Source organism: Crocodylus porosus, unplaced genomic scaffold (genome assembly GCF_001723895.1).
Source record: "Crocodylus porosus isolate Cpor-Errol unplaced genomic scaffold, CroPor_comp1, whole genome shotgun sequence".
Taxonomy (NCBI): Eukaryota; Metazoa; Chordata; order Crocodylia; family Crocodylidae; genus Crocodylus; species Crocodylus porosus.
This window is the reverse complement of record NW_017728928.1, coordinates 6,042,876-6,058,053: the sequence shown is the minus strand read 5'-3', so window position 1 is coordinate 6,058,053 and position 15,178 is coordinate 6,042,876. Positions and strand designations below refer to the sequence as shown.

General features: G+C 44.3%; 1 protein-coding gene across 1 annotated transcript in view; it reads right to left on the bottom strand.

Annotated features, from left to right (window-relative positions):
- ERN1 (endoplasmic reticulum to nucleus signaling 1) overlaps window positions 1–14,160 on the bottom strand; it is a 31,891-nt gene extending 17,731 nt beyond the window's left edge. Inside the window, exons 1-4 of the mRNA XM_019542402.1 lie at window positions 13,968–14,160; window positions 2,403–2,436; window positions 1,043–1,115; window positions 5–77 (exon numbers count right to left, since the gene is read on the bottom strand). Coding sequence (XP_019397947.1) covers window positions 5–77; window positions 1,043–1,115; window positions 2,403–2,436; window positions 13,968–14,145 — 358 coding nt within the window. The 5' untranslated portion in view covers window positions 14,146–14,160. The remainder of the gene's footprint in view (window positions 1–4; window positions 78–1,042; window positions 1,116–2,402; window positions 2,437–13,967) is intronic.
- Between the last annotated feature and the right edge of the window lie 1,018 nt (window positions 14,161–15,178).

Here is a 15,178-nt window from a genome sequence, read left to right as displayed (position 1 = left end):
TTACCCATGTATAGGATCCCATCTGAACTGCGACAAGGTGATGCCTGTACCAGCTCAGGGATGGTGAATGGAAGTTTCTAGGAAAAAAAGGGCAAAAGTTGATTTTTACTTCCTGAATTGAGTGCAATTTTTCTCAGTTTTGGGGACAGTAGACCCCATTTGGTGGCTTCTCACTATCTTGTTATTATTTCTTTGTATCACTATAATTCACTAAAAATAATTCCACGAATACAGATTGCTTATCTGGGTGCATTAGGAAAAAGCTTGTCAGAAAAGATTTCTTTGGTGAAAAAAATTTCAAAACGTTGGAGAGTTCTAAAAGGAAGCTGTTGCAGTCGCCAGAAAAAGAAACTCATGGCAAGACAAACATTTTATCTGCATTTCATCACAAAGCAGTTTCAGTTAGTTAAATGTTCAGCTAACATCTGTAGATGGCTCGGTGACTATTTTGATATGGTTGATATTTTAACCTGATTATAAAAATCACCTATCAAAGTCAGCCCAGAATCCTTACTTCTGGTTTGGTTGGATTTCTTGACAGGATTATTAAGCATTTTGGGGGTTTTCCAGGCCATAAATGACTGTACTGTATGGATGCACGAACCTCCCAAGCTGCTTCTCGGAATACTATCTCTTGAGGGCCTCAGAAGGTATTATATCCTTATTATATTAGTAAGTGTTACAAAAATATCAAAAATGGGCCAAACAGATGTGTCTCTTGTTGATCTCCTCAAGATAATGATCCCAAGGAAGGCCAGAAATTTTGTCTCAAAGGAGTCTTCAGAGGAGTCTGACCCCCTCTGAAGCCAGCCAACAATGCAACAGGGGTGTTGTCATTCCAGGAATCTGTATCCAAAAATTGGCACCACCACTGCGCAGTGCTAATACAAACGAGCTTTTCCAAGAAATACATGTGTGTTCCTGTAAGCAGCACAAATTATACAAGAATTATACAAGAGTGTCAGAAAAGTGAGAATTTCCTCTGGTCACCAGCTCTATGCAGTCCGATTAGCAGAGGGGAGAATTTCCAAACCATACTTACAGTCAAGCCTTCATTATTCTTGCCACCAAGGGTATACAAACTGCCATCGTTCGGGTCTGGAAGAAATGCCGGCCTAGGAATAACGTACCTCTTTTAAATAATAAACCAACGGCTTGCACTTGCCAGCAAACAGAAAGGAACAATGCCCTTGGAAAAGGAGCCCTTTTGACATTGGCTTATTGACTGTATTATCAAGTTTTTGGAGACATGATCTATTAATTAGGCTTTTAAAGGACAGTAACAGTCAAAGAAAAGGTATTTCAGAACTGGCAGAGCGTGTAACCTACACTACTTGCCGTATTGTTCCTAGTCCAGCCGAGTCTGGGCTGACCTGCATACATACAATGCATAAAGCCATTTAGAGATCACAGTTCACACCTGACTTTGAGACTAGCCTGAACAGCTTATCTCAGACCCCACCCCCAAGCCCCCCTATGGCTAGTGCTCCTTTGCAAAAACCATCTTCTACTTTATAAGTGGCGGTTTTTACCCCGGGTACCTCAGAGCTGAAGCACGTATGAGACCAAATCAATTTTTTTCAAGTTGGACAGGAGCTGTAAGGCTGGCGTAGCCATGCAAAGCAAAGCAGCTCATTTTGCACGTGACAGCATCACTTGGAGCAAACGACTTTATTTTACTGGGACTGCCAACGAGCTCAAAAGTCAATGTTATGAATAGGTGAAGTATGATCTTCCGAGAGTGTTAACACTTTGAAGCAAGACTTATCTCCAGTACTACACAATGTAAGGCAAGCAGAAAAGGAAAGGAAGCCTAGAAAAGGAGCAAAAGTACCATCACTCAGTAAACGTGGAGGGGGGGGGAAAAATCGCATCCATGTTTTCATTTCACTTCAGTGGGAGAGCAACTGGGACCAGTGCGTCCGAGCGATATGTCTTACATGGAATAGTGAGAGGAGTTGCTTTTCAGTGCCAGCTTGGGGGTGCAGCACTTAGATATGCTGTTGCTTGGGTTCCCTCTGTTTGTTATGGCATATTAATAAAAATATTTAAAAATGGAGAATCTGGAGATAGTTTCCCACAAGTTCTGCTGTTTGCAAGGCAGCTCAGATCAGTAACTCCAGAACCAGCACAGCCAAGCTGCTCAGGCTCCAAACCTCAGCGTTTTGGAGAAAAATGGTAAGAAGGAAAGATGCTCCATCTACAAATTGGGGAAGTGGCATATCTGACTGTCCATTTAATATCTGCTTTTTAAACTGCCTCACATCTGCTTCCTTGGGGTATTTCATCCAAACCCTGCTTTGGAAAATATATGGGAGTGGGTATAAACTAAGCCAGACTTCATGCTGTCAGTGAAAAGCAAACCAAGCAATAAAAGGAATGAAACGTGCAGGGTGACTTACTCTTCCACGTGTACTGGCATTTGGAGCACAGGATCTGCACAAACAGAACAAGCAGTGTCAGTGTGCACGGTGCAATGGCATACCCTCACCCCAGCACACAAAGAGCCTGAGCCAGCCCAGCCTTTCCTGTTTTGCCAGCCAGGTGCATTCAAGGAAGCCAGGCAGGTGGAGCTATGACCGAAGTGGATTTGTACACAGCAGCTGATAGCCTGGATGGACCTCGCATTAAAAACAAGACGTGTTATTTGCTATGTCCCTCTACGGGGCAGCAGGGCAGTTTTACAGCTCCAAGCTACTTTCCTACTCAACCCCATCCACGTGCCTCCGCTCCCAACTTGACCTCCCCTTCCCACAATGGGAGTGGACTTGGCAGCGCTGCACTGTATCTTGCACCTCATAGCCAGGCAAGGACAACTTCTCAGGGTACAAAAACCACCTCTGGTTTCACAGGCAAGTTCCCTAGTGACTGCTCATGGGCTGCCCAGGAGGAGGCTGTTCAATACTCCCAGGCAGCCACTGTGATAGGCCTTGGCAGTCCATTTTATTTAAACACTTGCTAATGCTACTTGGTATTTACAGGGGATATGGAGACAGAGGAGAATGTAAATCTTGTCTGAATGCAAGAAGGCTTGCCTGATGTCTCTTTCTTCTCTGTTTTATGATCACGCCTGACTTTCTAGCTCACCAGGCCGGCAAGCATATGCCTTCTTAGCCAACCTCACACTCAATTTATGATGCAAGATGCAAGCTCCAAACCTGGTTCGCCCTCTACTGAAATCAGCAGGAACGCTGCCAAGGACTTAAACAAGGGCAAGATTGTGATCACAACCAGAAAGCTGCTTTCACGTTCTGCTCCATGCTGCTCTATGCCATACAATGGAGAAGAATTTAACATTAATCCAAAATGTCACAGAAAAGCCACAAACTGTAAACCAACCTTCATATCTGCCTGCAATACAAAGGATTCTCCAAAAATGTAAGGGAAAAATTAATGTAAATGATTTCCCCAGTGAAACTTTCCCAGGCATCCATTCTCAGCACTGCCAGCTCTCGCAAGTCTCACAATACCTAGCTTTTCTTCAGGGCCTGAATTCATGCAGTTACCTGAGAATTTCTACCCACCTTGCCAAAATGGTCGTTTCTAGCTTTCACAGCTGTAAACAAAAGCCTGACAACATGAACCATCTTAAAGGTTCACAGGCTGCAAAGGCAAATAAAACAGTCTTGACATTTATTGTGAGAAAAATTCTTACGATTTTTAGGCCAACTTAATGCTATTTTGGGACCTGACTCCTGAGTTTTGAATGCTCAGGCTTGGTAAACCTGGTAGCAACACAACCCAGACATATCTCAGGTGGAAGACTGGCTCCTGCGTGCAGTGTCTGCGAGAGGCACAAGTACAAGGTACTACCCTTGTCTGGAAGTACTGTATACTTCCCAGCAGGTCCTTGCTCCTCACAGATACGAGCATTAAAATAAGAATGAGTAGAGGAAACAAAGGAAAGATGATCAGACAAGCTAATGCAATGAGTAACTTGTGTTTATTTTTTCCAACGAGTCCCCTCCACACATGTGCACAAACACAGTGATGCAAGAGCAGGGAAATGGGGACAGGGCACAAACATTCCTTACGAGAGACTCTGGACTGGGAAGCTGGCCCAGTTTGGGACAGTTCAAATGCAGAGCAGTATTAGCAGAGCTCTGCGAGATGAAGACAAGGCCAGCTGGTTTCTGGTCATCCGGGATATCGAGGAGATCCCTCCCTTATCTGTATATTGCATCATACACGCTGCTACATGACTAACAGAATCAAAGAGTTGGAAGGGATTTCAACAGTCACTGAGGTCCAACCCCCTGCACGAATCAGGAACGCTCAACCCTAACCCTAATGGCTAATGCCATTTTTATTTCCATCAGTTTTGTATATTTGATCAAATCAACAAAGCCAAAAATGGGTCAAAAAAACCCACAGCTGCCCAGCAGCATGCAGCTGCAAACAGGAGCAACCAGAAAATGCACTGGCAATATTAGAGACTGATAAGATATGAATAATAGCAGTCCTTCAACTTCTGTCTCTGATTTTTCCATGTCTTCTCTCACAATACACACCCTAGAGCAGCTTAGTTAAAACTGCAACTGGATCCAAGGTTCGGTTTCCTTTTCAAACCCTAAACATCGATGGTGCAGGTATCTCCTTCAAGCAGCAGATCAAATAATTTAGTTCAAAGCATCTAAATATTCTAGGAGAAACTCAGCTCACAAGTGAAAAGGCAGCACTTGGTGATGATATTCTGCATTGTTACAGATTTTGTCACTCAGGGAGGTCACAACCATGGCAGGATTCGGCCAGTGCTGCCTAGTCGTATTAGGATGATGCCGATTTTGATCAATCATTTGCTTGATAATAAAATACCATAGGTGTTCTGGGTAGTTGGGGCAATACTGGATAAGATCTAAGATTCATCACAGCTGCATGTGCTACAACAAAGATCCCAAAAGTAATGAGGCTTCAAAGGCCTTTGAAAGAAAGGAGCTACCTAAAGCCTGGTTCTGCCTCTTTCAACAGACTGGCCTGTTTAGTCATAGCTACATATTCCACCCAACTACAGATTACAACAAACCACAATAACTCATTTCCACCTTCTGGGTGGAGAAAACAGCCTGAAGCTTTGAGGGGAAGGAAAAGCATGCTACGTTATACCAGGCAGAGCTGCAACTTCAGTTCTCAGAGTCTGCTCCTCTTAGGTTTCCTGTGATCTGCAAGATTTCCATCTAACACAACACGCAGCGGTGACTTACAAGATCAGCTCGTCACTGAAGAGGGGTCCGAGAAGCCTAGAAGGCTGGTTACAGAACGTGGCTCAGCTCGGGAAAGCAGGGCATGGCAACCTGCGGCCCAGAACCACTGGACCGGCCTTCAGATGTAGGGCTTCGATGGCATTTGGCAGCAGGCAGCTTCGCTTGTGGGCGCTCTCCCCATGCTGCCAGAGATAAGCAGTGGCCAGGTCCCAGCACTCGTCCACTTCTGTCTCGGGCCAATTCATTCTAGCCTGCAGTCAGAATGGGTTACCTGTCCCTGATCTAAGGGTCCACAACAGTCAGGGTGAGAGAGAATAAAGGGAACCGGAGATGGGATGACCACAAACAGAGATATTTGTAATCATAATGGCCTCCTGGGAAGGGAAAAACTTTGGTATTTGGGGACATGACAGCACCATCAATCAGCACAAAGTAGAAAGTGCCTCTGCAAGTCAAACACTTGCCAAGCAACATACCAAGCAACTCTGCACGTTTTCTCGATGAACTGATTATATACAGAATTTTTTTTCATGTGGGAAGAAAAAAGCTGCCTTTAATGATTACCAACATAGACAGATTACATCAAATCTTCAACAACAGTGCTTGAACAGGCCTGCCTACAGCCTTTTCTCTGAACATCTCTTCCTCTGCTGATCACTAATCATGATAACCTGCACGCTTGGGTTTGAAATCGTAACCAGAGGTACACTTTGTTTTTAAGTCAAAACAACAAGCATGAAAAAACACTTTCTAGGCTAGTCCACACAAGGCCTTTGATGACAATTTCCTGCCTGAGCTGTTACTTGCAATCTTTTCAGACATTTTTAGTCTAAGGTTCTGACTATTCTCTAACTTAAATGAGAGTGAGTGAGTGGTAAACCTATTGAAGACAACAGCATAAAACTAATGATACCTGAATCAACCCCCTCATTTTCTAATTCAACTATTTGTTGACATATCACTGCACATTCTCAAAGCTCAGGCCCAAGCTCACCTTTCATTTAAAAGTTGTTTTTATATCTTTAAAGGCAAAATCCACCGCTGCAGGTTCCTTTAAACCTTGGTTCTAAAGACCTACTGTGTTCCACAAATGTATTAGCACGAGATGTACCAGTGATCACCCAGGAACACCGATCTGAACTGAAGAAACAGTCAAGCTTAGAGTCCATTTTCCACTGGGTGTTCCTGGTCTGTCTGTGCCCTTAGCCAAACCGTCAGTCATGCTATCCTCCAGAGCCCCTTCCCAAAAATTACATTTTGAATAGAAGAAATTCCATTATGAATGCATGGACTAACAGTCCTTGAATCCAGCCATCTTCTGGTGCAGGAGCATCATCCTCTTGGTATACACACTCTTTTCAGGTTCAAAGCGGAGCTCTGTATCCTGTCTATTGCCTAAGAAATCTTAAACCAGGAATATCCTCTCCTTTTATCAACCCAGATGAGAGAAAGAAATCCAATGTTAAGAGATGCTGAGGAAGCTGTTAGCAAAATGTTGCTCATCAATTATTTGTTCTCTTTGCTCAAGAAAGGGAAGACCCTGGCAATACCAGAAATCTAATGAATGCTTTCTCGTTTTTCCTCTGAATCTTTCTGGGCACATCTACATGTCACCATATGGCAATGTTAGTACTGCACCACGTTTTAGTACTTGCTTGGGGGAAGTACTAAAACACGGTGCGGTAGCCACCCATACTGCGGCGTATGGGCGTTGCACAGTTAGATTCACTGGCTCCGTCACTGGTGATCATGTGTAGACCCACAAGATCACTATGTCGCCATAGCGTGTAGACATGCCCTCTTGAACGTCCCTAAAGGTGGGAAGAAAATCCTGTATTGCTATGAGAATAACGAACTCCATTCTTGTTTCAGACGCATTTTGACACAGATGACACGATTGTGAGAAAGTTCTTCGGCTTTCCTTCCTGATATCTTATCTTCCTTGTCAGTCTTGAGGAAAGGGAAGCAGTGATTCCTTAAAAGCAAGACACCTGCTCCTGTGAACGGCCTCCCATAACTCTGCCTAAGCGTACAATACAACCTATGAGGAGCAGCAGCCTATGGATCAAACATAGGAATCTGATTCATTTCCACTTAAAAATGCTTGCTGGGAATGAGAACCTGGTGGAGAAAAATCTCTTACAGTTAAAGCAGATCTCCTATTACCACTGGAAAAACCGGTTGTAGAGATCTGTTTCACTAGATTCAGCTGGCGAAAGGAAATAAAATTTTCTGATGTTGTTAACACTTTCATGATCTTTCCCTAAAACTGTAACACCCTGGTAATACTGCTTTAAAGACAGACTGTGAATTGTTCTCACACTCTTTCATGTGGCTTCTAACATATGCCACCTTCACTTCAAAGTATACGGTAAAAGAAGTTACCTTAAGATAAAATAAGAAACTTGTGACTCTAGGCTCATTGATGTCAGACTTTCAAGGATTCCCCCAGGCATGGGCCACAATCTGATCAGCAAAAGAAAGCCAGCTCTACCAGGACAGAGAACAGCTTTTGCCACTTTTAGGCTTAATAGAGAAGCTTCTCATAAGAGCTGCTGGACTGAGTTCCCTCCCAACAAGTCTAAAGCCTCAAGCTATCACCTCTCTCTGACGGGAATCCCATGATTTCCCACTCTTAAGAGACTGTGGTGATCATGTTAAGGGACATGACTTATCTTCATTACCAGTCGTCCTCCTTCCAGGAACAATGGTAGTGGTAAACAATGACCACACACCCTTTTTAAAACAAATGATTATTTATTTTGAACAATGTACTTTAAAGAAACAGAACCCCAAACAATACACCGGCCTGAACTCAAGACTTGCCTCTCCCTGGGTCGGGGAAGGCCCAGCTTCTTCAGCATCCTTCTGCAGACCACTTTTGTCAGCCAGGCCCCCTGACCATGAACAGCACCGTTCCTCTTCTGACAGCTGTTTCAGCCCTTCTGTGGGTTTTGGTTTTTTAGCCGTACAACTGGGCAAAACAGCTGTGTGTCACTCTGAAGTGAAGCAGGGAAGTAGGCATTGCTTATAATTACTCCCCAGAGCTCATTGAGAGGGCAGCTTACCTATAGCGACTGTTTGATTTTCCCGTTTCTTTTCCCTCACAGCTGCCAGTTAAGTTAAATCAATATATTCAGATTGGGCTGTCTTTTAACTCCATGTACCACAGCTTCACATCTCTGACAAGGTCTATTACAGCATTCAGGAAATCACTGCTCATATTTTTAGATGCTACCCATCATCTCTACAATGTGCCAAAGGTCTTGAAAAACAAAGCTAAGTCACAGCTGTCAGAGGTAGAAAAGAGTACTTAGAGGGATTGTTCTGTGCCTTTCCCCACCAACCCAGGATTAGAAAAATAACATATTCCTTGAAATGTTAATAGTTTCCATTTAGAAGTCTCACAGAAGGTCTCCATTATTACAAAACCTTCTGCTGGAAAAACAGTAAAAAAGTAAGAGGTTAATTCTAGATTCTCTAAAGGCCGCTTACAGCAAGAGCAGAACCAGGGGAACCTATTAACATAAGGACTGTCCAAGGATTCAGCCCATTAATTAAGCCCAAGTATGTCTCACTGGCATTAACAGTTTAACCAGGTAACAACCAGGTGGCCTGACTCAGTGCTGTTTGTATCATATTGTTGTTGGGCCTCAAGGACAAGACATTTTAACTTATTCTGCATTAACTTTATAGAGTATTTTGAGGCCAAAGTCTGGAATTTTAAAGAAAAAAAAATCTATCATATTTGCAATATCTGAGAATAGTTCCTAGCATAATTCTGCTTATAGCATTACAGCATCTATCACTTTAAATTTTCAACCTGCCTCATAAAAACCTAGATAAGGGAAAGGCTGCTGTTTGACCAAAGAGCCATTTAGGTTGAATGCCTGCAATATTTTTACAGATTTCAATCAGCATAATATGCCAGTATCTTGAGAAAAAAACCATGAAACCAATGACCGAAAAGGAGAAGTGGCAGATTCTGAAAGAGCAAATGAACAAATTGCTACCACCATGGAATGAACTGGAAAAAACAGTTTCCTGCGCTAGGGCCCAGCCTAAGTCTTGGGCTAACGGACAGAGTTAAAACACATGCACATCATCCTCGCTACGTGATGCAGCTCCTCTCAAAAAGGTTAGAGACACAGACTCAGCATCCTCTGGAACCTGCTCTTGGGAAGCGAAGGTCTCACAGCTCAGACCTTAGCAGCCATCTCTCTCTACAGTCACTACTGGCTTCATCTTTGGATCTGGACTAAAGAACGTTCCTGGGCTGTGGCAACCTTTATGATTACCACTGCTGCTACAGCTCTCAGCCCAGCACTGTTAACAGTGCTCAGCACATAACAGTTTAATTCTGCAACTTTATGCATGAACTATTGACTTTGTTAAGCTAAGTTGCAGAAGAAAATTATCAGAAATGGAGCCCCTTTAAACAATTAAAATGAAAGATGTTAATTGCTTAGCGTTGTACAGAACTCGGGAACATGAAGTCCCCGACTTCATGACTGTACATTCTAAATCACACCATCCAATCTACACCGGGCACGTCTACACCAGACGTTTACTACACGAGACACAGTAGACGACTTAGCTCCACAGTAAACATCTCATGTCTACACGTGCAGACCTATTAGGCAGCAGGAAAATAATTAATTCTGCAGTAGCACATGTGTAGATGCTGATGCAATTGGCTGGGGCACGAGGGTGCTTCAGTGTGGGGTGCCTGCCTGCTAGTCCTGCGCTGCGGCACCACTGTGCCTCAGCCTGCCCCTCCGCAGCACACAGAGCTGGGGGAGCAGCTCCAGGCTGGCAGGCTGACCCCCTGGACTGCTCCAGCAGCAGCCAGGGCTGCTCCAAACCAGCTCAACGTGCCTCAGTTCTGGGCACACATTTCAACAACATGCCTGGAAGCAACAAACTTTAAACTTTAAAGGTTAATGGTGTGTGCTAATATCCTGTGTAGATGCACCCACTGGCTGCAAATCTAGTCTCAAACCTAGGCATAGCGTATATCCCAGGCTTGTCCAACATGTGGCCCATCAAGGCATTTTCTGAGGCCCATGGTGCTGCAACAGGAAACAAAAGTCCACCCCTTGTCCCTCCCCCAGCCCCTCAGCAGCTTCCTAATGGCTGCTGAAGGGACAAGGTTCCCACATGTACCGTGTCAGCTCGAGTTGCCAACGCGGCGCGTGTGGGAAGAGAAGTACCCATGGGCCTCTCGGGACAGGACAAGCCCGGCCAGAGCAGCAGGGGCTCAGCTGCACTCTCCCACCTGCGCCGGTCAGTCCCGAGCGGCATACGGCTCCGCCACCGCCTCTGCTGGCTGGTGCCGACCCGGGTGGGTCTGTCCCATCCGGAGCAGCATGCAGCTGAAGTCGGCTTCCCACGTGCTGCTGGGGACAGGAGGAGGCAGGACAGGTCGGCACCAGCCGGCAGAAGCAGCGGCAGAGCCATGTGCCGCTCGGGACAGACCAGTGCAGGCAGGGGGAAAATGCAGCTGAGCCCCTGGTGTCCCAAGCAGTCATTTGGTGCAAAAGGACAGTCTGAGGACAGTGCAGGAGGAAGCAGAAATTAGTGGGAGAACAAAGAAAAAATATGTTGAAGTGCTGCAGCTTGATTTTTGTTTGGTGACTTGCGAGTAACAAAGGAGGAAGTAACAGAGCTTACTGAACTTCTGGGACCTGAAAACTACTCATGCTGATCAGAAGTAACACTTTAGAGAATTGTTCAGAGGTGGTGGCCATCCTGGAGCTTCAAGATGCAAAGGATGAATTGTCTGGGGCTCCAGGAAGGATAAGAGTCCTTCTGAAACAGGAACTCCCCCCCACCATTTTTCTATTCACTGTAGAACCACTTTCTATCTTTTGAAAGCCCAGGGAACCAGCTACATAGCAGTTGCTGGGGGCCCAATTCTGCAAACTACTGAGCACCAATTTCCCTTTAAGCTAATGAGAGCTGAGGGTACCTTACTATAACTAGGCCCAGAGTATGTGGTGCAGGTAAGTGTAGTGTATACACTTTTCTCTTCTAAACCATGGGGTCTCTTAACTGTACCTGACCCAGTTTATTTTAGGTATATCTAGGGAAAAGGGAGTACAGCATTCAAAATGCCTCTCTTGGCAGCACTATATAAGGGCAGAAAACCCAAATATGTACTTGTGGAGACAAGAAGCACTGACTCTGGGTACTTAAAATAGGTTTTATTGCTAATTTAAAAACAACAAACAAATGGCAAGATCTTTGCATCTGCTTAATCACTACTAGACCCTGAACAATTCCCCTTACTCATTCTCAGTTTCAGGACATGAGCAAACTTTCAACCAAGAATTTGCCAAACATCAAAGTTCTTAAGCATTAACAACAAACACTATCTTATGGCAGGTGATCACCAAACTCTCAAGCTGTGTGAACAGCAACATGTGCTCAGTTCTCTGATATCCAGGGTACAGAAGCACCTGCCGGAAGACACACTCTATCTGCACCTTACTAGTAGAGTTTTGTACATTTTGCAAGCATACAATTAACAGAGACAAGAGAGCAAAAAGAGAAGGCACTGAAATTAAGACTAAAGTTGGCATATTTTAGCATTTAACACAACGTTATAGCAGGGTGGTAGGTAGCTAGCCATCTCTGATGCTTGACTCCAGTTACTACGCTATAAGTGCTACACACCTTTCATGGGGCCCATCTGCAACAGAAGGGTCAGAAATGCCAAGTTCAACTTGAAGCACAGCTTCCACCTTCAGTTCCCAAGTTACTCATGTTGTCTTTGCTCTCAAAATTTCACTGCACTAAGCTAAACCATTGTGAAGCTGGATCACAAATGAGCTCTAATGCTAGCAACTATAACCTGACACTTTTGGATGTAGGTTTGTGGTTTTTATTGGCATACAGAACCAAACACATTGGTGATAAGCGTTTCACAAAAATACCAGTTGAGTGCACCACAGGCAGATAAAATCCAGAATAACATTGTCAGAGACATGAAAAAAACAATATACATCCTTCAAAACAGTTGATCCCGAGTGCTGCCAATTGTATTCTGCAACATATATATATATATATTTTTTTTTTTACAATGGGGAATTATACTTAAGCAGACTGGATTAAACCAGGATCCTCTCACGTTCATTAGTTAGTACCTCCGTGCCTCCTCAGAGACATCTCATGTCCCCTAATAAGGCTGTCTACAAGTAAAGGCTATCCACTGCTCTAAGCCCATACATCCTTCACAGGATAGGAAGATATATCCACATGCGTGTCAGTACGGAGACTAGCAGAAACCAGGGGAAGCTTCTAATACAGCTCGAAGCAACGAGGCAATAGTGAGTTAAGAGGGTATTGACTTTCATTCTTCTCGTCAAGTCTGTTCAGGCATGGAAGGGGCCTGAATTTTAAAAGGGGAGAATAATTCTAGTACAGATAGAAAAAAATCTACAAAGACAGTCACATGCCAAGACAGCAATCTGTGAGCTTGCCTTTTCCTACTCTACCATAGATAAAAGGAGTTTAAAAAGCATACAGTTAACTCCTTGCTTGGTGGATCCAAACTGACCTCTGGAGGGAAGAACACTGGTTTGAAGAGCAGACATCAATCTGATAAGCAGTCATTTACCACTAATTCACCCTGCCTGCTGAACCAACAACTGGTTTACCAACATTGAGCCAAAGGCTGCAATCACTGTGACTCCATTTCAGGTTGTTGCTTTCTAATGGTTTTCCAGAGATGAAGAAAAAAGGCTCACAGAGTCATCCAGGACCAACCGCAGCCAGTTACAAATGTGTTTTCATAAAGAAACACTGAAGAAGATGTTCTCAAGAGTCCTCTCTGTGGTTATTTTACTAATCCAAGCATCTAGTCTCATCACCAAACACTATTACAAAATACAGCTCACTCTTCCATGTCAATAAAAGGAAGGCATCATTAACCTATTACCCTTCTTCTCAGGCCTACACAGAAGAGAGAGGAGCATATTCTACAGCTAAAAGTCTTCTACAACAAACCCTGTCCCTCCTTGTTCCACAGGTGAACAGCTGAAACAGCCCCGCAGATTGATCCTTTTCTGTCCTGTTCAGATCCTTATACTGTACCTGTGACCACAGCACCTGGATACCTGCTCAGAGCCTATGACAGCTGTGTTCATTGTTCTCCAAACCGAGCACATCTACACTCTGAATTACACTGGGGAGCAAACGCAGAATTAGGGAGTGTTCAGGGACTCTTTCCTGCTACATTCCTCACACCACCCAGGAGGCACAGGCAGTATTTTGTAGTATCTGAGCAGCTTTCAAATTACAAGGCTAGCCCCAAGCAGAGTGGTGTACTGTGCACAATCCAGTTTTAAGAGGTAGTTAGTCATTTTAGTCTTCAGTCAGGCAAAAGATGACCTAGTCTATAAGGTGCCATACTGCCCTTCCTTCTGCATAATCCAGCCTGTGAAGGACAATGGCACCTAAAACGTTTACATCAAAGAAATCACTGGAATCAAGCCTTGCTGGGCATATGAACAGGGAGGATTACCTTCAGAAGCAAATAAAGCTGTACACATATCACCATCATGCAGGGTTTAACTTCAAGACATCAGGTATGGTAATCAGGCCAGCACGATTCCTAAACCACTGCAGTTAAACACAGGCAGATCCAGAAGACCAAACCAAAGAAATGCATCTTTCTGTATGCACAATGGCTTCAAAAGATTTAACTCAATTTGCAGTTATTTAACTTCTTGCAGGGAAGGCCCAATGACACCTCCTACTCACCTTCTTTTAAAGTCCACTTGATTGCCCCTGTCCTCTTGCTGACAGCATGCAAACTTCCATCAAGAGTTGAAACAAACAACAGAGTTTCTGGCACTGTCACTGAGCTAGCACTTCCACAGCTCTGAAAAAGAAGAGCCCGTACCTTATTATTTACTTCAACCCTGTTACTTTTACCCATGTCAAGTTTCAGGATTCTCAAGAACTTGGCACATGAGGGTAACTGCTTTCTATAAGGTAAATCATCACAGAATCCAGGCTGAGCAGCTGCATCCAGCAGAGATGCATAAAGTTCATTCAGGGGCTTGCTCCAAACCTGAGGGACAGGAACATGGTACTGCTGGATAGAAAGGGGAGGAGCAGTTAGGTACCACTAGGCATCTTAGCCCCACACATTCATTTAGACCCAGTTGTATATTTTGACTCCTGCCATGCTCTGAACCCAGACTTCTTGCTGTGTCAGCCAGAGGGGGTGAAATCTCGGCCTTGGTGAATTCAGCGGAGCCAGGGTTTCATGCCTGGTGCTCAGCAGTCTTTTCACTATAAGGTCCTAAATTCTGCCAGTAACAAACCAGAAAAATCCTATTATTCTTTTGACTGTTGATACATGGCTCCACTTTCTGTTCAATGTTATACTTCTGCCTGCTTGACCTCAAGGAGTTAAGTCATCAAAGCTGGGCACTGGAGACACAAGAACTGAAACAAGGACTAAAAGATAAGATAGCTATAAGTACACCACTTCAAAGCAGCTAGGAGAACAGTGAGGCAATACCACTTCCAGGGGTCAGAACAATTAAATAGGCCTTTTCGGCCAAAACTGGAACCCAAGAGATCAAAAGACTGTTCCTGGTTACAAAGTACCACAGCAAAAAGGGACAGAAGTGGTGAGCCTGGTGTGCATCTGCCAGACAGGGAAGGAATGGGGGACTGAACTGTAAGCAAGCAGCACTCTTTAAGCATGGGCTAGGGAAGAACCAGGTATATTCAAAACAACACAAAGAGAAGCCTATGTCTCTGCCGTGTTCCTGCTCTTGATATTAAACACCCGTACTTGAGAAGGGTGCGTGGGTCTTGCATCTTAACTACTGGGGCTCAGCTCCTGGAGAGTCGTTACCCACAGGATCCAGCTGGCCCTGCTGCAGTGTCCATGACCCGTACTGATGGGCTTTAACCCAAATCCGGGTCAAAGAGTGGGTGAATTCTAGAATTTCATC